The sequence below is a fragment of the Poecilia mexicana genome, unplaced genomic scaffold, assembly GCF_051168715.1.
Source record: "Poecilia mexicana isolate PSO_F unplaced genomic scaffold, ASM5116871v1 scaffold_14, whole genome shotgun sequence".
In the NCBI taxonomy this organism is placed as follows: Eukaryota; Metazoa; Chordata; class Actinopteri; order Cyprinodontiformes; family Poeciliidae; genus Poecilia; species Poecilia mexicana.
Window position 1 is genome coordinate 25,686,294 of NW_028263383.1, and position 27,431 is coordinate 25,713,724.

General features: G+C 40.2%; 1 protein-coding gene across 1 annotated transcript in view; it reads left to right on the top strand.

The window, feature by feature from the left end:
* The first annotated feature begins 16,881 nt into the window (after positions 1-16,881).
* The window catches only part of ntm (neurotrimin), a 65,018-nt gene continuing 54,468 nt past the window's right edge, over positions 16,882-27,431 (top strand). The window contains exon 1 of the mRNA XM_015001656.2: positions 16,882-17,452. Within this exon, the coding sequence (XP_014857142.2) occupies positions 17,277-17,452 (176 nt within the window). The 5' untranslated portion in view covers positions 16,882-17,276. The remainder of the gene's footprint in view (positions 17,453-27,431) is intronic.

Below are 27,431 nucleotides of genomic sequence, written 5' to 3' on the forward strand. Positions count from 1 at the left end.
ATGAGAATGATTGGCCAGCTTTGTGTCCACAAGCAACGAATTGGGACTACACAGATGAGAGAGATCGTGTGATATTTATAGATAAAAGATAATTAAATATCTTCCCAGGAAGGTCGTTTGTGAGATTAAAGTACATTTAAAATAACAACCTTTATGCAGGGATCAAACATACCTCCATCTCGGTAAAAGAGAAATCATTGCTGTGACATGATATTCAAATCTGTCATGTTTTCATCAAGTGTAAGCAGAAAATCACGACGGTAAAAATATCAGTTTAACAGTTTAATCTACACAACTAGTTTCAAATATGATGATATTTTCATTTTTTTTAATGTGGTCTCCTTACGCACGCAGCACACACACACAAACTGCAGCAAACGTGCACGTTCTCTCATTGTAACAGAGTGAGAATGTTCCAAGTCATCCTGTGTTTACCAAATACTGAGCTGAACTATCTCTCCCACACACAGACGGAGCGCGCCTGCCCCACATCCGGCTTGCTTCGGAGGGGAGAAGCGCCGGGGCTGATAAAACGCAGCACCAAAAGCTCCTTTGGGGAGCACAGGTGTCATGCGATGGGGAAACCACACAGACGCCTGTGGGGAGCCACGACTTTCTCTTATCTGACACACTCAGTCCTAATTCCTCCTCTGCCTAACGAGCCACTTGATCATCCTGCCAACATGTGCTGCCTGATCAATTTGAGCAGAAGGTTTAAAAAAAAAAAAAAAAAAAAAAAATAGATGGTAACTTTAACTTTCTCACTGCTGGAGATATTTAAAGGACTTATCAACAACTAGCAATAAAAGCCAGCAGGCACTCCTGACCCTATTCTGGCTTAAAATGCGAGCTTGTTAGTGATGGCGGTGGAAGGCTTTTATTACCGAATCGGCAGCAGATTCATATCCTTTTCTTTACCGTCACGGAAGCAAAATTAGAGTGGATGAGCTTTTTCTGCTCCCCGAAAAAAAGGTGTTTGCCATGTAAACACATTAAAGGTTGTCATAGGTCGTCCTTTTCTAACGGAAGACGTTGATGTTGTGAGTGCACTTGCCCCCTCGGTGAGCCTTGAACGCGCTCATTTCCTTTAACTCAAAGCGATTCTCTCGTTCATTAAAAAGGCCTGGCCCTGAGCACTAGCACAGCTCAGCATGTACCTTTCTGGTCTTCTAAACCAAGGTTGGCTCCCCATTGGGACGCTTTGTCATTTATCAGAGCACAATGGAGTCCAGTAGGAGGTCAGGAGAAAGGCCTTGTTTGAAATTTTAAAAGGAACTTTGCATTAATGTGCGGCCGGGGACGGCCCATGGAGACTTTCACTCTCTCTCTCCTTTTCTCTCGCTCTCTTTTTCTTCCAAATCCTAAAACGACTCGTCTGTTGGAGATAGTTTGTTGTTTCTGTCATTTCTAGTCGGCTCTCTGCCTCTCTCCGTTTGATGAATTGTTTGCAGGTGATTCATCAGAGATGCTTTACCGTGTGCTTAGTAAAGTTTTGTTGGCGCAGGTAATTACTCGGAAGTAGTTTGGGGAGAATAAAGAGAGATGATGGGATTATTGGAGGATGAGTATAAACAACTAGAAAAATGATGTAGACTCTGCAGGTGGGGGCAGGGGGAAACGCTATATTGAACTTTTTATTGTTTTTTTTTTCTATTATTTTGTCTCTTGTGATTTCTCAATTTTCTAAACTCTGACTGTACGTCTTACTTTACTTTTGTTTGTTTTTACACGGACGGCAACTAAATACCAAGCAGACCGTGTCCACATCCTGAGGCTGCCGATAGAGAGCTGTGGACACGCATCGGCCAAGACGCAACTACAACTCAATGACTGGGAGTAATGTTGCAGATCTTCACGTCTTTGTTTCCTGGGTGACGTGTCGTACGGGATTATTTATTAACTTACGTGTGAATGGAGCGAGGTACACAAAGAAGTGCTAGTTCAAACAAATAAATGTTAAAACTGGGCGGACCTGGGCCAGCGGGGCAGACGACACCTCGACTAAACCCGCCTTTTCTCGAGGTCTTCCTAAATGGGCCGCTTTGTTCCCTCACTTTCAGATCAATGGAAACACTGCTGTCCGCTGGCTTCCTTAGACAAACAGCTTTGTGGCATTTTGACAATTTACTAAACGTCCACGTAATGATTTGTATTTCAAGTGCCTGAATTTGAATATTAATCTTGCAGTTTCTGGTAGAGGTATATTGGACTGGACATGGAATTATACTGAGCTTAATATATATATTTTTTAAAATGATTTTCACCTAATCTGACGCCAACGCGAGCAGTTCGCTAGTTTGGATCGGTCCCCACATACGCCTAGTGGAGACTTATCCACGAATAAGTAAACCGAGTTCAAATGAGGAGTCTAATTCAGCCTAATGATGGAAACCTCAATTTCTGTGTCTGCATATATATTTGACAGAAACGTCTCAAGGGGACGCAGCACCTTCAGGCTTTCAAGCCGACGTCCTTTATAGGGGACCGCGGTGATATTTGACTGGCCCTCATTAGCCTGGCCTTATTTCCAAGACTAATGACCCTTTACTTCTTCAAGCTCTGTGCCAACAGGAGGCATTTCTTGGTGGAAAATTGCTCCAATCTGCAGATAATAACTGAGTACGTGAAGGGTGACAGAACGCTTCTGTCAACTAAAAGATTAATTTCAATGATTTTTCCGTCAGATTCCCCACCCGCTCCCTGCAGATCCTTCACTGCTACTTTATGCGTCACAGCTAACTGCCACTGTCAGACATTTATATAAAGCTTCTGCTGTTCATCCCGGTTTTTCAGTTTGCTTTTATTGATAATGTTATGGAAAGGGAGGGAAAAAAAAAAGTCCCATAGTCTTATTGTCAGTAAGAGTACTTATCGGAGGCTCTGCTGCACTCCAGCGGCACATTTCATATCTAAGAACACATCTATCCGTCTTCTCCTCTCCGAGATCGATTTGTAATTTAGGCCGGCGTGTTTCTTCTTGTCCAACTGAATGATTGTTAAAAACAGGCAAACTAAAAACAGTAGTTTGAAATGCTTTTAGAGGATGCTTGTTAAAAGCATTTTTTTTGTGTGTGTGGAAGAGGATGCTTTTGTTCACGATAGCTTGCTCTAAATTAGGTTATTTTTAAATTCGCAAACATATGATCAATCAGTGACTAATTCGCTTGAGTTTATTTCCAGCTAAAATCAAACTGTATTGCTTGTGTTCTGTTTTAATATGTTACAGTAAAAACCTGTAAGTTTACAGATATTTTATTTATGCCTCTGAATCAGATTTTTTTGTAGAATAACAACTGACTTGAAACAAAAAAAAGATTTTTGGGACTTGAATATCAACGTTGTGAGAGAAAGCAATAGGTTAAATATAATTACACTTGAACTGTACCTGTTTAACATCAATTTTTATGATTTACTAAGAGTCTGCAGTTTCTTGACTGCGACTTAATTTATGTTTCTGTATAATCACTGAGAACATGTGCAGGGAAATTACACTTTCTGCGAGTTGCAATAAGTCCAATATAGAGACACTATGGAGTGTGTACAGAACATAGACTGTGCCCAGGATGGAAACACTCTGTAATTTCATGCAAGATTTCTCCATTTCAAAACAAATGTTCAAGTCCACAAAATAGTTGTTTTTAAATGAATCCGTCTCTTGAAAATTAACAAGAAACCTCAAGAGATGGACATTTGTAACATAATGGAGTTCCATGTAGATTGACTGAATTTGTCTGATTGGACTGATTTGATTAAATGCTTCTGCACTCTCCTTGGGAAGCAGATCTATGTGGCTGTAGAGGACATGTACGAGTCTGGTCCATGTACGAGACCTAAACGAGGTTTAATAAGATTTACTCTGTGATAGTTAAATGTAATCACCATTTATGCACAATCGTTCTAAAGAGGTTCAAACTCCTTGGAAAAATATCAAATTTCTGTGGAGCAAAAAATGAGACTAAATCGATCTCGTTTAAAAGTGCATTACTTACAGTTCTGAAATAATAACCTTTACTTAACCAGATAAGAACCTCATTGAGAAAGATAGCAGCACTGTTTGCTCTCCGTAGCTCAGCACCGTTTTTCAAGACAAGTACACTTTCAATAGACAGCAATTTACCCAAAAGCTCCAATAATCTGGTAACACAAACCCTTCAAATATTACTTTGTTAAAGAAGCTGTCGGTTCAGATTCAACATTTAGCCTTTTTGGTTTCACACCTGGCACTATTTATAAAGAGACTGAGCTAACTTGAAGTTCAGCTGCAGAGTGACTGACCTGCGACATCTGCCTGTCTGCATCCTTTAGTTAAATCCATACTGTACACAGAGGCTACCAAGGATCAAAATGACCTTATGGTAGAAAGACATTGGTCAGTCAAAGAGCTAAAGATACCAAAGAATTATACATACTCTATTGGCACAGTAAAGGTATAGACATTACTGAATATTTGTTTAAAAAGGTCCAGGAGTCTGCCAAGAGGTTATATATATTTACATGTTATCTTTGGTTGTTTATCTTGTGATGTATTATGGATTCCTGTAATATTCACTGAAATGAACAGGACATTAGATTGTCCAGCACTGGACAGTGTGAGACGTAAGAAGAAACATCGACCAAGACGCAGAGAATAAAAGGACTAGTCAAGACAACGAACAAAGTCTTTGGTGTCTGCGAACAGCTGCGCTTCTGCGCCGTGAGCAGAGCCCGGACTTTTGTCCTCAGCTTCTTACAGTAAACCATTGTAGCGTGCTGACAATGGGAAGACCAGGTCAAAAGGTCACGGTACTGGTAAATTCTGATCAAACGTGTCTGTCAGGTCTGAGGCTTTGTTGGTTGCCTGAGAGCTTGGAATCAATGGAATCACAGTGGATATTAACAGACTGTGGCGCCGTAGCTCACATATCATTATTAATAAGAGGTTTAACACAACAAAAAGTTGAAATACTTTAAAACCATTCTTTTTTTTATTTTGTGGAAGAGGATGCTTTTGATCTGATAGTGTTTTGAGCATTTAATACTCTTCCTTTATGACTCGCCGCAGAATTCCCACAGTCTAGAGGAGTAACTTGTAAAGTGGAACCGAGTGCAGCCGTGTTTGACCTTCGCTTGTTATTGCTCAGGGACCAGGGGATGCCAGCAGTCTTAGCTGCTCATATTCAGATTGAATCTATCAGGCCGATGGAAAAAAAAAAAAAAAAAAGAAAAATCTGATGCTCTTGCAAGTCTTGTGATGTACAGTTATTGTTGCTGTGGGATTAGTCTATTGTAAGCATCCAACAGATTAAAGGTCAAGGACAGTTCTACGGAGCAGTTTAGCAAACTGATGAAAAGATGAGCTTCTGCGAGTCCCAGCGTAGCAAAAAAAAAAAAAAAAGAAAAGAAAGAAAAAAGTGACCTGGTGCTTTTCCACGTGACGCGGGAGGAGTTATTGAAGCGTGGACGGATAGGTGAGGGGAGGGGTGGCGGCTAAATCAACGCCGGCTGTTTTGTGTGGATTTTTTTTTTTTTTCCTAACCAAAACAAGTTGTTCCAAGCTGTGTGTAATTCACCGCACAGATGATGGGTTTTACAGCCTCTGCGCGCGTATTTTGTCCGCAGAAGATCTGTAAATCTGTCAAGGAATGAGTCGCTTCCATTTCCCTCGGTGTAATCTCATTTGCCTCCGGTGCCAATGGAGCATCAAATGTCGGCGCCGGCTCCCGGTGGTTGGATGCCGCGGCTGTCTGTTTGCCTGAGTTTAGCCTGGGAATAAATCCCACCTGTCCCACATGAGGCGCTCCATCAACCACAAAAATCCATTATCCCCCAGAATGTTTTAGAGGGGTAATGGAATCCTTATCTTTATTTTGCACTAGGAGAATTTAATTACATGCTGTAATAAAAAGCTCTCCTAGTCTATCAGTGTATGAATATCTGCTCTTTTTTTTTTTTTTTATGGGGCTCATATTGTTGTGTGACAATGTTCCTCGGCGCTGACGTCTATATTCTCCGGTGCGGACTTGCCAATCACCGGCTGCAGTCCTGATTCGGCTCCCATCGTTTGCGACTCTATTACATCTCATTCCACAGATAAGATGAGATGAAGCCTCATTTCATACAGCATATGCTTAGCAAACATTACTTGGCATTTGCCTGCAAACCTGTTGTGAGCTATTAAGATGAAAATGAGCTGGGTCTGAGCATCGCAAAAGAGATGAAAGTAAATATTTAATCACACCGAAGCCTTTTTTAATTATTATTTCTTTTTTTTTTACATCCTTACAGGATCACACTTTTCTCTCCGAGCTCCGACTGTTGTTCGCGTGTTACCTGACTGTTGTATTCTTTTCACTGAGACGCTGCAACATTTTGTGCCGCCGATTGTTGTAGCTGTTGCACATTCTTCCAGCGATATATGATATAATCTCACGGTGACGGCTGTATCCACTGTGAGCTGAATTGCAGGTGAAATAATAAAACCTCACTGGCTGGGAAGCAAAAGTCACAGGAACTGTGAAGTCAGTAACCGTCTGCGGTCCATTTAAAGCAGCAAGAGTCTAAAAAAAAAAAAAAAAAAAAAAAGTGAACATTTGGGATGAAAATATAATCATGTTAGTCCATGTTTGGAAATATCAGTGTATCTGTTGTAAATTACAGGGACATCATCATTTATTATCATGTAAAAAAAAAAAAAAAAATATATATATATATATATATATATCTGCTTTTGTAAGGCTCTTTATTGGATGAGCTGTAAGGGATTTATCTGTTTAACTTTGATTTTTTTCACTATTCTTCAATTCTATTAGTAGAATCATCTTCAGTCGATTAAAATATACATCCTGATGGTTTGACAGATTAAAAGTACCTTTTCATTAAGCCCACATTTCTGTTTTTAATGAGTTTTTTTTTTTTTTGAATGCCCTGATGTAATATTCTATTTTTAAATGTCATGTTCTCATTAGCGGTAAGTGGAAAATCATCGTAATTACCAGACGTAAAGGCGTTCAAACATGCATCTGTGTGCAATTAATCCATATAATGTGTTTCAATGAGTGATGAGATAAACGGGCTTCCCAATAACATTCAAATTTATTGAACGGGGCGGTGCGTTTATTTCCCAAATGGAGAGGAAATGCTGAGCGCTCACCTCTGGTGGCAAAAGTAAGCACACCCAGTGTCAGGTCTTCGTCGGGTTGTTGCATGATTTAAACCTAACCTCGATGAAAATCGGACGGCAGTCGTCCAGCCGTTGTACAAGATGAATTCAATTCAAAGTGGGATCATGCACCCCAGAAAGCCTCAATACAAATGAAGCAAACGAGAACCAAGATTTTAAAGTGGATGTACGTTTGTTTAGTTGCTGCAGTGCAAAATGAGGATCCAACAAAAATATTTGCAGTTGACTTTTTACCATTACAAAGTAACATTTAAACTTCTGAATTGTAGCGATACAATGGAATTCATTTGGTTTAAGCCTTCAGGAATCGTCGTGTTTTGTTTGCCGTTGCCAATACTGTAACTCACCGAGGATCGAGAACCTCTGGAGTCAGAATCCTCCGTGGGAACGACGCCTGCCTGCGTCAGACCAGATGTGTTTCAAGCATCGTGGTGTGTTGTTGGGTGTGTTGCAGTCCAGGACTGAAGTGTGGCTGCAGGTTGTGAAATTTTGAACAGAGTCCTCCCGGTGCTTCCTTCTCCAGGCTGGAGCTTAGGAGCTGCTTTCTTCATCCACTCAGGCATCTTTCACAGCAAAACTAACAGACAAACAGCTGTGCAGATTGCTGCAGTACATATTTGCTTGAAGTGGGGTCCTGTTGAGAGGTTCTGAGCAGCCAGTAACTTACCTGCAACTGTGAGATGTTCTAGCCTTAAGTTGTGTCACATCCTTGATTTAAGAGCTGCTTTAAAAAAAAAAACATTATGTTTGCGTTGAGCAGCTGTTTTGTATTCTAGCAGGTCATCATCTGTTTCCGCTGCCCTACTAAGTGAAACAAATACTGCAAAACCACGTTTGCCAACAACATTCAGCCGGTGTCTCTATGCTCTAAAATTATTTTTTTAAAAGAAGAAAAAACAAGAAATATTTCAGCCGTTAATGTCAGTATGTTCTGTTTCTATTTTCCACCTTCCTACTTTTCCATCAGGCATTTATTCTGTTCACAGGATGTAAACAGGATCTGTTTTTCAGAGTATATCTCAAATTAGATGTCAGGTGAAACCAACAACAACAACAACAACCTGTCATGTTGACAGCTGGTGACCCAAATGTGAAAACTATTGGGAACGAAAGGTGAGATTAAGAGAAAGTTACGTTTTTGTTATCAGCCACAAATATTTATTAGTTTAACTTTATCAAGTTGCAACAGTTTTATTGTTTATAACAATTCTGTTTGCCAAGAAAATTACACTGAATGATCTCTGAGGGTCCAGAATAGTATAATTTTTGTTAATTTTTAGGAGTCGTTTATATTCATGTTGTTTTCAGAAAATGAAGGAGCCATCACAACACCTGACAGTAACAGGTGAAGCTTCCTGCTGACGTTACTTTTCGAACACTTTTAACAAACGTTGCTGTTTCACACAGAGGCAAACTAAGATCTCCAAGTGACCCACATAAAATTAGAGCCAGTTCAAGACGATCAAAGACCACAAATTGAAAGCATTAGGATAGATTTCACAACCAACCAGCCTCACATCAGAGGAAGTGTTTTCTTTTCCTGGTTTTGTTCTCTGCTTGAGTCTGTTTTATGCCTTCCTCTGTGGCAGCGTAAGAAAAATCAGGATGGCTGTGTGGGTGCTGTGACTCTCATGCTTGACATTTCCATCAGTTGCTTTTTATGAAACTTGTTTTTTTTTTTTCTTTCTTGAGCATTATGCTGTCTTCAATTAATCCTTACATCCCTTTTGTCAGGAAAGAGCGTCTGCTGCTTGATCGTTATGACGGCATCTCATTACGGAGAGGGCTCTTCTTACTGCAGAGCTGCACCAGCAGATTGATGTCTGTCATGAAGAAAACATCTTGTTTTGTGTCAGTTAACAGTTAATTATGTTTTATAGTTATTAGCATCACTGTCAGCAGAGCTGACCTATGACCTTCGAATGATAATATGACCTACCCATCTGGAGCCCTTTACTTCCTTAGACAGGGTCTTATGGCAATGAAACGCGGCGTTGAGCCTAATAATCTAAATGTCAAGGAAGCCGGGAGTCATTCAATATCATTTGCAAATAATAATAATACAATCTTTAATGTTAAGGACATCGTTTTGAACACAAATATATCCAGGTCATAAAAATGTAAGTCGAGTTTGCCGTAAATCTTCCGATTTCTGACTGAAATCTGTTGAGATACAACAAATACAACTTGTGAACTGCAGGTCAGAGGTGACAAACTTTTCTTTCAGCATCAGTGTGTAATCAGAACTTCACATTTATTGTTAATGACTTTCAACGTTTACATTTTTTCTGCTCACAGCCCCTTAAATGGTCTGGTTGTTTGAAGTCTTTCTGGTTTTCACCGGAGCAACCGTAAAGTCTCACCAGCCTGTCAGAGAGATGCCCAGGTGTCCAGCCCTGCTTTACTGGGAAAGAGGATTACTTCAGTGGGCGTTTGGTGAGCAGGGCCTGGGGGCTTACCAGGAGAGCTTGCTGACTTGTGCATAAAGTGAGGGAGGGGTGACAGTTCTTCAGTATTGTAAGGAAAGCATGGATCTGTAACAGATACTCTAAATGACATGCGAATGTTCTCGTGTCATTCTTCTGGACTTGCAGAAAAAAATACGGACAATGCAAACAGAACAGGATACAATAGCATGCAACTTTTGACAATCGCAAATGAGGATTACTGTACTAAAGGAGGCGCAAGTTTAATAAAACAATCAAACGTTTAAGTAAAAAAATAAATAAATAAAAAATCTAATTTTCTGTGTTGAAATGTTTTTAGATTTATACTGGATACAACAGAGCCAGCTCCTGCCTCCAGATTTTTTATTTTTATTTTTTAGCAAATATGAGATTTGCCTTTATGTTTTCAGTGTTTGCTTTTGCTTTGAAACTCGACTGCAGGCGCCATTTTTGTCCCGTTCCTTTCTTAGTCATGATGAACCTTTTTTCTCATCCTGGAATAATTTTGGTAGAAAGTTCACCGCCACTCCAGGTGATATATCTCTCTATGGTTTGCTGGAGACCCAAAGTGCTATAAATGTCTCACCAGTCTGATAGATGCTGCTGGCTTTGTTTCTCATTTGTTTTTTTTTTTTGTTTTTTGTTTTTTCATTTATTTAGATTTATTAGAAAAAAGACAAAAAAACAAATACTATGTCACCTCATGCTCACAGGTGTGAAAGCTCCTTGGATTCACCTGCAGCTGTAAACAATCCATCCAATCATCCAAGGGCTAAACATCAGCAGGGAAAGGAAGCTTTTGTGTTCTGCCGTCCTTTTCTTTGAACGCCGTTCGGCTTTCATCATCACATTGTCAGCTCAGTCAGCTGGCCTCTTCCCAGTAGCTTCTTCTCCAAACCAACCTGTGTATGATCTGTCAAACATTGTCGGAGTCGTCGTCAAAACCAGAAAAAAAAACAAAAAAAAAACCTGCGCTTCTGTGAGCAGAGCCACAAATAAATGTCCTCATACCGGAGCAAGGGAAGACACCGCAAACCTGTTTATTACTATTTTTTTACTTGAATGTTTTCCCAAATAACATGCATGTATATTTATTTATTTATTTATTGACAACATGCTGCCCAGCTCCAACAATGTCTCACTCTGGAATAGCATGGCATCGACTGCTTTCTCGTCTGAGAACAAAGTAAGCCACTTAAGTGCACTTACCGTCCCTTGTAGTCAGACAGCCACTGCTCAAGGGTGAGGAAGACAATTTCACCAGCATCAATCTCTTTATTAGAAAGTAATGGTCACTTACATTTCGGATTTCTAACCTCAAAGGGCTTTTAGTATTGATTGTTCAAGCCCACAGTAATAAAGATCTTGGCAAATACTCCTTGTGAGGCTTAAAGATGAGCGAAAGCCTGAAGGACCTGCCGTCCCCTCTGTGGGAGCAAGCGAGAGGGCTGGACACCAACCGGTTGCCATGACAGCCACTTAAAACAGAGCGTGCCCCTACATGTCACTGCTGCTGTTTGTTTCCCGGTAATTATTCATTTTGTACACGAGCCAAAACACAAGTCAAGGACTTTCCGTGGCCACGTTTGTGAATGTTTCGCCGTAATCGCCTTAAATCTCAGCTTGTACGATGTGAAGGAATCTAGAAACGTGGATTCAAGAAGACGCAGGGAGAAATGTGGCGCATGGATCATGAAGCAACAAGGGGAAAGCTTCCTCTGTTGACAAGTAATAGCTGAACGTGCCCAGCTGACTGATTTGCTGAAACGTTTCCACTGATGTGCTTCCTCGAGTCAGCGAGGTAATCATTCACAAGCACCCTGTTACCTAATCTACCCCTGTGGTCAAAGAGAGTCCCAAAGATGGAAGGTGGCCATCTGGAAGCGATCAGGCCGATGTTTAGATTGGCGTCTAAAGAGTAAGCATTAGCTTTTTCACCGTGGACAAGAAAACGTCTTGGGGGGGGGAATACCACAAGACTTGAACTTGATGCCAGTCTTGATCGCAACTTCTGGCACTCTTTATGTTAATTCATTTCATACCATGTGATTTGTTGCTGCAGCAGAATCGTGTTAGAAAGATCAGGGAAAAAAAAAAAATATATATATATATGTCCATCAGATATTTTACAGTTAGACTCTGAAAACAAACAGAAAAGACAGAACAGGAAACGGCGTCCGTCATGCCGATCGCGACAGCTGGCATCACCGTCCTCAAAAATGTCCGGCACTGTTTGGTATTTCTTATGGATGATTTCCTCTTTGGTCATGAGAGAGCCAAACCATTTCTCTGTGTGTTTGTCACACCACATATCATCAACAGAAGCTCACAACCGCATATTTTCCTAGGACTCTTTCATAACAAGATGTGGTGTGTTTGAAGTCCGGGTTGAGGCCACTCTGTCATACTGCAGAAGGCAGCTGAGCAGAACTTAACATTTATATCGACGGTTCCACATTCAGGGATTAAAGGTCATCTTCTTTTTATTTGCCAGTCAAATGGAAAGTCAGTATTACACATGCACCAACTGTGAACTAGATGAATTTGATCTTTTTTCTATTCTGCTTGTTGTGTTTAGCAGTGGGGCTAATAGCAATTTTGAATGGAGTCGGTTTTAGACCCAATTTCTTTCATCTGACAAAGAAGAACGCGAGTCTGAACATCTCATCCACGCATCGATTTACTCATCCATAAACCATCACCGCGTTTGCTTCAGACGTGTCTCCTGCTTCCCTTTTTCTCTCGTTTCTGACTGAGACCCCGAGATACTTAAACTCCTCTAATCATAGAAACGCTCATCCCAAAGCAGAATGTAAGAGGATTTGATCAAAAAGTTTCTCTGTGTTTTTAAATAAATCATTTGAATTGAAAAATTAAGTGCATGTACATAATTTAGTGCTAATTTATGTAAAATTGTGGTCAGATTTAACAACAAGAACAAAAAAGCAATTGGCTGCATCGGTTCATTAGTTAGGTACATTTGGTGATGTGAACTGAATTTTAACCTTCTATACATCCTGCCTGTATTGAGCTGATTAGCTCACTTTTGATATGAACTGAACCTGTTTGCCTTTTCCTGAATTAGCAACATGCATAAATGAACTAAGCTAAACTGAAGTGAACATGACTGTACCGTTAAGGGTTCAACTGGCAGCTACATGGTCAGTAACAGTGAGGAAATTGATGAGGATAACATTTTAGCAAGAATCCATTATCTCTGATTTTGTTTATATATATTTAGTTTATTTTAGTTTTCTTTCTTATTCTCCACTAATGCTGCACACTACTGGAAAAAAAAAAAAAAAGCGAAGCCTAAAATGATGCATCCAGGCCAACATCCTGACAGGGTCTGTGTGACGAGTCTAAGTGCTGCAGTTCTCTCCCCTCCACGCGCTCATATGCTTGCCACTTGAAGAGACTCAGCAGGGGCCTGTCATCTCTGCTGATGCTTATTGTTGGTCTGGCATATAGGAGCACTTAAAAGCATAAGGCCCTCGCATTGCAGAGGAAAGCACTTTTATTTGTACCATTGTGTGATCATTGCAATCATGTGCACCTAAACGGGCTGCACCCAACCTGCACCGCACAAATCCCCCCGAAGCGGTAAGAGTCGTCTCTGGGAACACAGCAGTCTGGCTGACATGGACACTTGAATAGCTTTCTACAGACAATCAGCATATTATATTTCTGGTCATTACGTATTTAATTTTGCAAGATTTCTTTTTGTTTTGTTTTTTTTTAAATGAGCTTGTTGCCCAAAATGAATTGAGAACTACGAGCAATTGAGTTGTTGCTGGAAATAAAAAAATGCTTTGGTTCAGATTTTTCTCATTTAAAAAAGTAAATAAAATATGTAACACTTTGAAACTGATCAAGACAACCATGTGAATAAAATAAGGCTATTTGGCAATTGCGCTTTCAGGAGAGCACACACACATTTGTTAGAAGGTCAGATTTTCCCATTGTGAAATAATGAGACTAAAACATTCCAAACCTTTTCCAGTTATCATGTGACATTATATGTCTTTAATTTAATCTTCAGCTTTCTAGCAGCCCCCAATCAAAAATTGTTACCCACCTAGTAGATGTGTCCATCAGACCTAATACATTCTCACAAAACAGAACGCCTCGGTTACTGCAGCAATTGATTTTTAAAGCTTGTCCACTAGAATACATAGATAATTAGAAGCCTACTTAGTTTTTTTTTGTCAATATTTATGAAAGAGAGTGACTGCAAAACAAGATATTTATCACCCTTATTAAAATGAACATGTTTTCAGAAACAATTGAGATTTAGATCAGGATGCCAGACAGAAATTGCCAATTGTTCTCTCACTGAAAATATCAACAGCTCATTAGACGAAGAACAGGATGAACCATGTGAGCAGCGTTTTTAGACTTGAAAACGGACCTTTGACAACCACAGCATCCTCTTGGCCAAACTGTAAGCAATTAATCAACTGGTTTGCTTCTTATCTCAAAGTAGAGAACAAAATGTTCAGATGTACGGAAAGCAGTAAACACCCAAACGACCCGGAACGTCGTCGCATCTCGTGCGAGTTGCTGTTTAACGTTTACATATGATGTTTGAACCAGCTGTAAAACGCTGATGCTGACGACACAATCATTGCGTATCGGCTGAAACAGCTGCAGCGGAGAGATTAGCAAATGACATAAAACACACGTCAGGATGTCCTCAAAAGCAGATGCTACAAACTCAGTGAGACACCTAAAGTGCCCAGGCATGAAATTGCATTTTAACATTTGTCTTACTGTGTAACTGGATGGAACTAGGATTTGTTGTATCAAAATTGTTAATATAAACAGTTACGAAAACCAATGAAAAGACATGTTTCAGTTCAGATATTTTTCCTCAAAAGGAAAAAAAAATATCCTTGAAAAGCATATTTTCTCAATCTTGAGATTTCTATCATTCACTCTTAGAGAGGAGACTTTTTAAATGTGTCTTTTTTTTTTGGCTAGAATTTTCCTGCATGTCACAAAGACGAACAGAAAAAGAAATATACTAGGAGGATGAGCACATGACAGCTGAAGTGTGAACTCACTTCCAAGCTTCCTTCATCTAGTCGCCTTCAGCGGTGAAAGTGACACACGATTCCAATTCACCTCCAGCAGAAATAATGATAAAAACACCGAGTCATTTCACATTTATTTAATGATGAGGTGAAAAGGTGGGCACAACAAAACCACCAAAGAAGCAATTATATATAAAACAACTTGATTCATTTTGACTTCATGAGAAGGTGCAATTCTATGATAGATTTTAGATGATTTCCTCAGATATTTAGAGGCATTTTTCAAGATAGTTTTGTCTTGTATCTGCACAAAATCTAAGACTGATTACACAAACCTGTTCATGTCACCACTACAAGCCTACTGTAACGTGTAGCATGTTGCTGTTGTTGACAACACTACAGTATCGTCACGCGCAGACAAATGACCTTCACACTGAACATGACTCACCGGCTTAAAATAGGCAGCTCACCTGCACGACTGTGCATGGCACAAAGCAATTGCTTCCTGTTCTCGTGTCCTGAGCAGATATAAGTGGAGACATTGGTTACTGTTCTGAGAAAAAAAAAATATAACAAAGCAAAATCGCCTCACTTCTCCGGCACAATTTCCTGCAACAGCCATGACAACCGTTGGCCCTGTTTCCCTTTTTCTATGTGACGCCTTTGCGGACATGCACGTTTTGCTAAGTTGTTCTTATTACGTTTGGGTCATTTTCATATTGAACGTTTAAAAAAAAAACATTCATAGGGTTAGGCTTTTTGTGATTACAGTTTTATGAGTTGTAGGATTTAATATCCTGATTAGTCTCTTATAATCTGGACTTTTTCCTCTTTTTTTTGCTTATTTCCACTCCTTAGAAGAGTGGCATCTGTCTCTAGTGTTTTCTGCTTCAGAGCAATCTCTCTTAATAGAGAGTGATGGACTCTTCTGTGTTTTGTAATTACCTGGTAATCATTTCCAGATTGACTGAAAGTAAAAATAGCTTCTTGGAGATCATGTCGCTCCTCCTTGTTCCACGCCGATGTGAAATCTCAGGAGCAGCAAACCGCCTTGCACTTTTGTTTTTTTTTTACAGACACACTGAGTACAATTGAATCAATGTGCTTGTTTAGCGCCATCTGACTTCCTGCAAACCCACTTAGTCCAGTGGCGTATAGGTGGAGATTTCCCACAGCGTGTCTGAGGTTTTTATAAGTCATTTTTTTCAAACACAACTTATGTGCTCGTGTCCTTAAGTTGATTGACTGATAAAATAATTATGTCCCAAATTGCAGAGGAAAAACCTTGAGGTGGCTGTCATGTTGTACAGGTGCAGAGTGATGAAAGGTTCAGTCACAGTGAGATGAAACAGTCAGATGTGTGTCTGAGACTGAATAAAGACCCTTGCAGACACATAGAGAAACACCAGTGGATTTCCAGCTGGGGTCAGATTTTAGATCTGCGTGAGGCCGGGTGGTTGTTTTGTGAACCTTACTTTGGTGTAAACATCATTCAGCCGCTGTGAAACTCTGTCAAGTGCTGGCAGCGCTGTCCGATGGGTCCCAGAGGCTTCCTCTGCTTTCGTTAACTCTGTGTCGGGGCTGACTGTCAGGAGCTCCAGGAGCTCCAGGAGCTCCGGCTCTGCAGGTCTGAGGCCTAAACATGTTCCCCATCGAGTGGAGTGGGAACTCCTTGTAAATTGAATTCATGCACACCAGTGGACTGAAATACACTGACTCATCCATCTGGAGATTCACTTAATCAATAATAATAATAATAATAATAATAATAATAATAATAATAATAATAATATCTGAAACCAAAACAAACATGTGGAAAATAGTTCTCCCTTTAAATTGAGACATTTCCTTTGAACAAACCCGTCATTATGATTTGATTCATATTTATTTGTGCATTTCTTCACGTACTGTCTTTAATTTTTTTTTTTTTTTTTTTTTTTTTAACAAAAGTTAGTCAATGCGCCTAAAACACTTTACTAACACGAACAGTGCACATTATATGCATTATTGATTTATGCACGTCGTTGTTTGTTACATAACACTCCCCCCCCCCCCCCCTTTGACTCCGTGTTTGGCGCAAGCAGAAGCAGAAAGCGCTGCTGCTGAGAGCCAACAAAAAGGAACAGAAGATCTGTTGGAGACGAAGAGAATCGGGAACTTGGCGTCTCTCTCTCCTTTAACACCCCTGAGCCCCCCGTCCCCCTCCTCCTCTCCCGCACCCCCTCCTCGCCTTGCATTCAGTGCTAGATGAACCGCCTGTGTGATCCACGATCCTCATAGACGCACTGAAGGGATTTCCGCTTATTGTTTGGAATTTCTTTTAATAAAGAAAGAAAGAGAGAGAGAGAGAGAGAAACGCACTTTGCTTTCGAATGACAGCAAACAGTAAGAGTGTGTGTTCCCAGACAGAGAGACAGGGTCGGTGTGTGCGTGTGTGTGTGTGTGTGAGTGTGGTGTGCTCACCGCGACTACCTGCACACAGATTTGGATTAGGACTAATGAACTGGGGTTGAATTATCTCCTCAGGGCTGTTGACCAGACGCCTCGTTGTCTCGCTGTGGGAGTTCTTTTTTTTTTTTTTATATCTTTTTTTTTTTTTTTTTTTTCCCCCCCCTTCCTTTTCGGATTTGAACGATGCCCGTCCGGAGATCTTCTGTCGCTTTTCCCAAATGCTCACTTCTGGTGTCGCTGAGGATTTTGCTTCTTGTGCTTCACGCAGGGTCTCCGGTCTACAGCCAGGGGGATTCTCAGTCCGACAACAAAGTGATGGACAACATCACTGTCCGACAAGGAGAGACGGTCTTCCTCAGGTAAGCGCAGATGAAGTGATCTAACAACGTGGACCTGCATTGTGTGTGTTTTTTATTTTTGTTTTGTTTTTTTTGCTGCTGGTTCTCGTTTCGGAGTTGCTTGTGTTGAAGTTGCGCGTCGCGCTGCCTGCGGGCTTCACCCGAAGGGATCGACGTGAAGGGAAGCGCAACTTAACAGGTTGCCTCGTTTTTTTTTTTCTTTTATCATGAAGCAACCTCGGGTTTAAAAGAGGGAGCGGGATTCCGCGGGATTAGTGCCAGAAAGAACATTGAACGCAGAACGAATAGCCTGCTTCTAATCTCCGACAGCTGTCAGTAACTGCGTTTGCAACTAAAGCAGAGTTTAGTGGGGGAGATGATTGTTTTCTGAGAAGACAAACAGCTGGTCCAAGTAAGGCAGAGGGGAGGAGGAGGAGGAAGCGGCTTGGTCATCGAGCAACACTGACCAGAGCTGACCTTTCCCCTCCTCTGCGCTCTGAGGGAGGCTCACTGCACTCACACGGATCTAGGTTGTGTCCAAGTGCCGCCGGGCTTTGGTGAGCAATGATCACAGCAGTGTCACTTTAACAGGAGATGAATGTCACAAAAAAATCTACATTGGTTGACAAGTTCAAGTTATGAGAGATCGTTACCATCACTACTAAAAATAAGTGGGGGAAAAAAAGTCGTCATGAAATAAGCTTATTCATTTCACGGTCGGTGAGAAGGATTTTGGCTGTCAGGATTTTTTTTTACTTATTTATTTATTTTTTATTTTTTTTCCCCCGACTCCTCAATGATTACTTGCAAAACCGAAATACTCCAGCGGTGTGAGTAGTTTTGTAGCTACTCGGTTTGCAGAATCAATTTAATACACAAACTGGAAACTTTCTTATAAACCTCTTAAGGACACTGCTGTTCAGAACACAGGCTAACCAGTGTCACCTTTATTCCTGTCGATTAACGGGAAATGGGTTTCATTTTGACAAATGCATGTCCTCAGATAAAATCAACTTTTTGAACTACACAGTTTGAAGGGGCTAATAAAAGTCATCATTTATCTCTTGCCCCTGCTTTACTGCTCTTATTACACTTTTTGCATACATATATATATATATATATATATATATATATATATATATATATATATATATATATATATATATATATATATATATATATTCTGCTGTCTTCCTCCTCCTTGGTGGATCCGGTCCGCCTGTACTTCTCAGACTGTAGCTGCTTCACTTCTGCATTAAAAGGAGACAGTTTCTGGCGAGAATTCGGTCTGGACATCTCCCAGTGGGAGCGGGCCTCGGGGCAGACCCTCTAGATTAAATCACACTTCCGCTTTGGGAACGAGTCCCACCACCACATGAGCAGAAGGATGAATTTGAGGGCAACAACAACAACAACAAAAAAAACCCAAATAAAAGTCTCTGAACATCTGGGTTGGTAAACCTGCAACCTGCTCTCAGATGGGCAGACTGGCGTTAGGTATTTGCTGTAAAGGTCAGATTTAAATACTGTGGTGATATCTCAGCTATTAGTTACGACTGTATTGGTGATTGGAACTGTTAGATTTAACCGGTAGAGTGCAGATAATTGCTGCAAATGGCGGCGCTTATTAAAGTGAAAAGGCAAATAACTTTTCTATTTGTTTGAATGTTTGAAGGACAAGCTAAAACAGACTACAATAATTATCACACATTTGCTTTGCTTACAAATGTGTGAACTTAATGGCAAAGTTTCAGATACTTTTACAAACAAATTGTGACGTAAGCATTTTCTGAATTGTTGACTGGTTCGTATGAAGGGCGCCCTTCTCTTTTCATGTTTTATTGTCATAATGTCTGTCTGTCACACACTGCAGTCAATTTGTAAGTGCAGCTCTCATTGTGACCAAGCTGCCTTTTTAGTTTTTCAGCTTCGACCAAAGTCGCTGCAGAATCGCTTCAGCCGGCTTCCTGCATCAAACCCAAAAAACGACTGTGCTAGAAAAAAATGACTTAATCTTCAGAGTTCATCCAGAGTGTGATGCATCTGAAAAAAATAAAACAAACAAAAAAAAAATTGAGCAATATTTTTGCTAGCTGGAGAAAGTGAGACTTTGTGTATTATCAGCAAAAGAAGTGAGTTATTTTTATTTCCATTTATTTAGGTATATTTCAGTGGCACATTGAAAGTTTGCATCACAACCAAGTAACTATGTTACATTCAGATGATATGGACATTTTGTAAAATAACTTAAAAGAAAGGTGACTTCGCGTTATAGCGCCATCTGACACCTTGAAATGGGTCTCTGTCTCTGCAGAGCAGCTTTTGGTTGCCAAAGGAGATTATAAGATAATCAGAGCAACACAACATTGTATAAACTTTAAAAAAAAATACACCCTGCCCCCTATAGAGGATTTCATTGACCATGAAGTCCTGAGGAATTTTTACTTGCAATTTGTTTCTTAGGCAACAAACGAAGTCTGGCTCCGTTGGGAGCCGCCAGCCTCCAGTGCTCAATGTAATTGTGAAAACTTAAGTGTATTAAGTTTAAAGTCCCATTTCTCTTTGCTTGTTATTTGACCCGATTTGAACAAGCAGCTGAGGAGCAGTTTATCTTAGCGGGAGCTCAGCTGTGAGCACTCACCTAGCAACCTACTAGAACCGCAGCCGAAGTGCGCGCCAGCACACACGGCGCTCTGAATCACGTAACAATGCCGCAAGCCAATGTTCAACACCGCTTTATTGAATTTTCACAATGAAGATAAGGATCTATTCATGAAGGCAGAATAAGAAATTGCTGAAACAATACGGCAGGGCAGAGACTCAGTGGCACCTCATCTGCATACAGCGCCAGAAGCGCTGCCAGTGAGCGCAGAGTGAAACACACACAGAGGACTGGTGCATTGGAATCACCAATGGCTCTACATTCAGAATGGTGACTGATATGCTAAATGGAGGAGCCAGGAGTGAGATCTGCTGTTTTATTCCGGTTTGCATGTTGAGCTTCCTGCTGCCTTGCCCCTCCGCCGACTGCTGCTCCTCCATAAGTTTATGTTCATTAGAGAATTTAATATTCTACGTTTGAAATTAAGCAAGGTTAGTTAGTACTGAGAAAACAACCTCGCTTTTCTATTGACCAGAAAATAACGCAAATTAAAGTTGCAAAAATAAATTCACTCGACGGGAACTCCAATCTAGAAAACGCATTTCTCGATAAAATGCTGCTGAGTTGAGACCAGGTGGTTTTTCAGCTGTATTGAAATAGATGTGTGTCACGAAAACGCAATCAGAGCACTAACACGGTTTGTTTTTCACCGACAGTCGATCTACCAAAGCTCTCACAGGTTCATAAAAAGTTACCAGTTACTCAAAAATGTTGAATTTGTAGCTCTTCTGTAAAACTTCCAATTGCAATTTTCCCAAAAAATGCTGCACATGTAGGCGCTCGTCTACGGCACACGAGCTTTGGGATGGCTGACAGATGATGATAATTATAGGAATAGGTAACATTTGTTTACATTCGTCTCTGCTGTAATTTTGAATCGCTTATTCATGTAATTTAATTGTTTTTCTTATTTTAATGGAAACATCGCAGTTGTGAAATTTTATGGGGTTTTGTTTTGTACGTTAGCTAAAGAAAAAACTTTGCGTTATGAACATTTGTAACAGAAACACATCTAGAGTCACACATGTGGACTAGAACTGTAGTTAGATTTAATACATTAGAATACTACTGAATAGTTCATTTATGTCAGTAAATCAACTAACCAGATCAAACACAGTATTTAAATTAAACAGACTGACATTTTCAACTCTTTATTTCTGTTTACTGTGATGATTTTCCAATTACAGCCAATAAAAACACAACATTGAAGGTTGAAAGATTAAATTAGACCAATTCAGAGAGGCATTTTAAATGGTTTACTATGTTTAATACCTGCGCAAAGGGCTGGTATTATGTACTTTTTCAGCCACGTTGTGCCATTTTACAGCACAATCCAGTAACTGTGTTATGGTCAGGTTTTATAAAAGTGCTGTACATATCAAACGTAATTAAAAAAGATATTTGACATCACAATTTGAAGTTGGCTTTTGCACATTTAAGAAGCTGCTTCTCTTTCCGTCATTCTGTCTTCAGCGTGTCGTCACTACAATGCTCCTTCATCATGCTGCTTACAACCATTCTGAGGAGCTTTGGGCTGAGAAATAGTTTGTATCATAAGCTCTGCGGATGTGCAGCTCCACCAGGTGTCAGCTAAGTGCTGCTGCTGCTAGTCTGGAGGATCTTTGTGGGGAATCCATGGGGGGCGGAGCTCTGTGAGGGAGAAGCTCGGTCAGAGACTGCAGGAGCTTTGAGGTAACAAGCGGTGAGACACCCCGAATGGTTGCACAGAGAGATTCAAGGATTCTTTAAACAAGCATGGAAGAATCGAAGCAACACTGACGTCATAACGTGATGTAAACCTAAAAAAAAAAAAGTGGATTTTTAGTAAAAACTCCCCAGTTAGAGGTTGTTATTTTATCTGGTGAACACACCTCATCAGAAAGTAGACTGTAATTTATTGAACATGACTGCAGACAGAATCAAGTGCAATTGGCTTCAATACAGGCAGAATGTGAACCTGGCTTTGCCAGAGGTGCAAAATTAAAATGGGAAGTGTGTTATTTTTACTACAAATGTATGACCACAGGATAGTTTGAGTGTCTGTCTGTCTGGAATTTATCCCAGATGGCTTAGTCAAAGACTAACGGCCCCAATATATCTACCACTATGCCACACACCACACCATAAAGAAACTATAATGTTACCTTTCGATTCTTACTCTGGTGTTAGACGTTATCTTCGATCTATCTGCATGAAAAGGGCTGACACAGTAAAACACAGAAATTAAAATATGACGGTGAAAGACTAGGCAAGCCAGTAATGTCTTCTGGATAATACTTTCTTTTTTGTCTCATCCCAGTCTTACAGACGGCAAGTCGGAAGATGAAATTCCTCAGTAGTTCATATATACTGTGGACCGCATGCAAGCAAAGGCTGCACCGTTGCCAAAACATGTGATGTACAAGACCAAGAACCACAGCAGGGGAGCGAGCAGAAATCAGAATCACCTTTCTGAGAACACGTGTGTGTGAGAACACGTGTGTGTGTGAGATAATATTATCAGACGGAGGAAGAGTCCGACTGATTGTTTAGCTGATACTTTGTGCTTGCTGGAGAGGCTTCAATGTCAGGACTTTCTTAGAGAAGTTTCACCAGAACATTTGTATTCAAGTTACTTTGATTGTTTGTAATTTAATCTGAATGTGACAAGACAAATGGATTTAATATGAATTAGTTTCAATTTGATTTGGGCCGAGTTGGACCAGCTGGTAACAGTTGTTCTAATATGTGTGAAAGAAGTGAACGAACTACGTTTTAAAAGTGTGTTTTGGCAAAACAAAGCAATTTTCACATTTTCCACATTATGCCTACTGCCACGTGACTGAAGCAGGAAAAAAGCTTTCTGTAAAGAGCACAAAAGACGGAGTCAAAAGTACTGTAGTGAGTGATGAAGGATCACATTTTTCACTTAAAAAGAGTAAACTGACAATGCAATTTGGACTTGTTTGTTTAATCAAACACACGTAATTGTATCTTGAGGGGTACATAAGAAAACGGTGAAGTGGCGTCTCCATGGTGATCTGGTTTGGGTTCTTGCCTCGCAGCTCGGACGTTCTCAGCTCCAGCTTGGGTGGTGCTTTTTTGATTTCCTCTGAATGCATAAGTCATAATATGCAAACCGACTATTAGTGCAAACATGTGTGGGTGTTTCTGAAACATTTATTGAACTGCTGGGAAATGTTATGTCACTAAGGACTGTATAAAAAAAACCAAAAACGTATAACCTTTTTCTGGCTATCTGAAGGTCTGTTTGAATTACCGCAATAATGTCCATTTGCTAAACATCAGAGCAATGAATCAGACAATGTATTTATTTTAGAAGATATTTCCTTACCCTCTCAGTTTCACGACTTCTATCTTTCTTTCACATTTTTATATATCATATGATTAGTGTTACCTTACACAACTTTGTTCAATGTAAATGCTTTTCTGACTTTTTAGTCTCTGAGTTAAATGGATGCACACTCGGATGTAGTTTAAGGCAATACCGTCATCAGGGGAACGTCAAAACAAATCAGAGAAGATGTGAGAAAGAGAATCGTGGATCTCATTCTGGTTTTCCCATGGGTATAAATTTCAAAAGTTTTAAAGGTGCTTCGTTCATCTGTTCAAATATTTGTATGACATTTTAAGCGGCATGCACATTCTTACCCATCATTCCGTCTGTCCCTGGAGAGGAACATGTGTTGATACGAAGTGTGTGTGTGTCAGCCACAGAACAAAAGCGAAACATCTTGTGAGGTCATTATTCACAGTGAAAGGAGCCCTGCTCCAGTTTGGGCTGAAAGGCCAGTAGGATGGGAAAAAAAACAAAACAAAACAAAAACATTATTGCAAAAACATCACATATATTCAGGTTACAGGTTGCAGATGTGCAAAACTACAAAACCTTATTTTTTACTGACATTTCCAATGACCTGATGAAACTAAAATTCATCCAGCCATTACCCAAACTAGCTCATTCAAGGAGATTTTTTGCCTGGTGTGGATCTTCAGAGGTCTCTTCTGTCTTGTCTAATTTAAAAAGATATAGGTTTTTATGTCTGGGATGGACTTGCAGCCTGTCCAGTGTGTACCCCACCTCTCACCCGTTGACCACTGGAGATAGGCACCAGCCGCCCTCGGGACCCTTCAAGGATAAGCTTGTCAGATAATGTATGGACAGACAGGTATATTCTTCAAAACATGCGCGTAGTTTGCCAAACTGATTGAAATGTATCATGAATTATTGATTTATTTATCTGAGTATCATCACCATACCTGTGGAAGTTTTACTCCATGCGGTCTAAGTTTATGAACTAGAAGCATGCAGTAAGGAGAATCAACCCGAGCACTAAACCCTGTGGTACTCCACAAATAATTCTGGAGCGTGAAATAAATTAATCATTACCTTGAAAAAACTGGAATCAGGTTTCAGGTGATCCCGATGGGTTCAAGTCTTTCTCAGACAATGGTGAGATCAATGTACCAAATGGGATATAACAGGACAAATACAGACACATGAGAGAAGGATACCCTAAAGTACGTGAATGAAAATCATGCAGTTTACAGGTAATTCTTCCAAAATAAAAGTAATGGATGTAAGACTCAGAATATCTCTCAATCTCTAATTTTCTCTCATTATTCTGACATTCAGCAAACAGGAATAATTTTGCATGAGCTGATTCCAAATACTGGAGATATTTAGTCTAATTCAATGAGAATCATTATTTGGTTGCATTCTTTTCAATAGCGTAGGGAAATATGTAGTTTCAGCTGTAGCTCTTTGGTAGCTTTCCTGAAACGTTTTGGGGCCTGATCGTCTAAAGGTTTTTGCATTTAGAAAACATATAAAATTATTTCCATACCTGATCTACAAACAATACATGAACAGAATTGGGTCAGCAAGTCAGGAGAATTACACGGGCAGAAATGTTTTTGCTGTGTCTGCCTTAACGAATAAGCAAAACATACAGAATTCTGATCATCAGATAGCGAGGATATTCTTCGGGCAATACTAAACCTGAGTTTCATACAGATGTTTAGAGTCTTTTTCTTTAGATTAAATGCACAATAATTATTATTTTTTATCATTTATAATATCCCCAATACCATGACTTTCAACATCAGCCTTTTTTCATGGCCACTCTGCTTCCCAATACCTTTCATGATGACGCAAAAAAACGAGGAAGGTCTGCAGAATCCATACGCATGTATCCCATTGCAAACCGAATCTTTGTGGATCGTGTGTACCTTCCAACCCTCTGCAATTTGTCTTTGCTCACGCGATGCAGCGCTCCTTATTTGGAATCTTTGTAGATCAGGCTCCCTGATCTACATGAAAAGGACAGTAACTTGAATAAATCAGAGGTATGTTTAATTTTTGAAGGCACGGCGTTCTCCGGTAGACGAAGGAAAAGACAAAATGCCTCCCGAGACGACATGTAGTGAATGTCGCCACCCCGGCCAAAGTTGGCCGACAGCCTCACGAGACACTTATCAGCCTGCGCAGACCATGTCGGTCCGAAAAGCCACACCGTGTTAACAATGATCCAGTCTGCGTGATCGTCCATCTGTTACTCAGGTTTTACGCTTCATGTCAAAGCTTTTGTTCCCATGAGCAACATGCTTTCGTTTGCCCTGATATTTCTTTTGTTTCTTTCTTTGTTACGTTAATGAATTTGTGTCCCTTACGTCAGCACGCCGACAGTCAGTCAGCCAGAACTTCCTCTGCTGCTGTTTTCCAATCCTATCTTACAGCTGAAACATCTGTCTTTCAAAGAGGACGTGCATTTTATTCCTAAAGCGTCAAGAGCCGAGATCGGAAAGCAGTCATTTGAGTTGAGAATGGCAACAATTTTCTCCATAATTCCATTTTTTCCCCCACCTCTCCGTGTCGCCTGACTGCCATCCACTCCCACCTATCATCTTTTCAACTGAGTGAAGCTTTCAGCATCAAAACATGAAGATTCCAGTTAGTTAATATACAATTTTACAAACTGACTTCAGTGCTGTTTATTCAAATAAAGTACCTTCAAAATAAATGTCTAACTTAGTTAAAAAAAATAATGGCTGGATTCTCACTGTTGACAGTCTTACAGTTCCATGTACATTAGACGTGATGATGATCGTCCACCGTGTTCCCATCATGCTATAGCAAACCTATAGGAACTGTACTGATTATCTACAGCATGAAACAGAAGCCTGATATTGCTTTGGCATTCTTCGTGCTTCTATAACTGCAGAGGGCACAGGCAGCTGACCTCCAATGATGGGGTGTAATATCTGTTGCTATCAGATAATCTTGTTGCTCCCATGGGGACTAAATGAATCAGCTCATCCCACACCGATCGTATCGCATTTGCTTCTGATTAATCTGGAAAACACATCAACTCCGTGGTCGTTGTGCTTCTGCAACGTTTCTGAGCAGATCTTTTTTTCAGTCTACAGGGCACATCGTCTTGTTTGGCACGGCCATTGAACGACTCTCAATGATTTACTTGTCTCAAGACGAAGCTAATAAAAAGGAACAAAATATTTTCAATTAAAATTTCTATTTAAACTTGTGGAACAAACAATGCAGTTTGACAAAGGGAATTCAAAACCTTCGCTCTCATAATAGGTTAAAACATTTTGAAGTTTGTGCACTAAAACAGTTTGAAAGAAGTTTCTTTCCAATTAGCCTTGGTTCTTGGTGTTTCATTTAGTTCCTCTGTTGTTGTTAGTGCAGCAAAGTCATTGTCAGAGCACTGTGATGAGTTAGGTCAGAAATGTGGTGTTTGACAGTCCCTGCCCTCTAGATGGACAGCCAATGTACGGTAGATACATCATGAGCTATTGTCTTCCTATCTGCTTATAGGCCTCCAAGTCAAACTTTATAATTCTTTTCAGTAAGTTAAAGACGAGAATAATTATGTACAAGATGTGTTGCTGGGTCCATTGGAAATTGTACTCCGGTTAAGGTTGTAATTTTTCCAATAGCCTTTTCCCACAGATTAATTACCTCTGGACAATCCCACGTCATGTGCATAAAAGAGCCAATGGTTCCTCGGGGTCAAAACGAGCCATATGGATCAGAGACTAATCCCATTTGATGTCTCATTCTCTGCATTATACATGTTCTACGAAAGAATTTCAGATGCATAAATCTGTCACTGGGGTTCTTGGAAACATTTACGACGCCATCCCAAATGGATTCCCAGTCTAACTCCTTCCCTGATGTTGGAGTGCATTTCTCAGAATTGTGACTAATTTTTTTTTTAGGAGACATTTGTATCCATCTTAAAAGTGGACGCCCAAGAAACTCCGTAGGCTTCACAGGCTGATCTTATTCTAATATAAAATAAACGAGAATGTTGT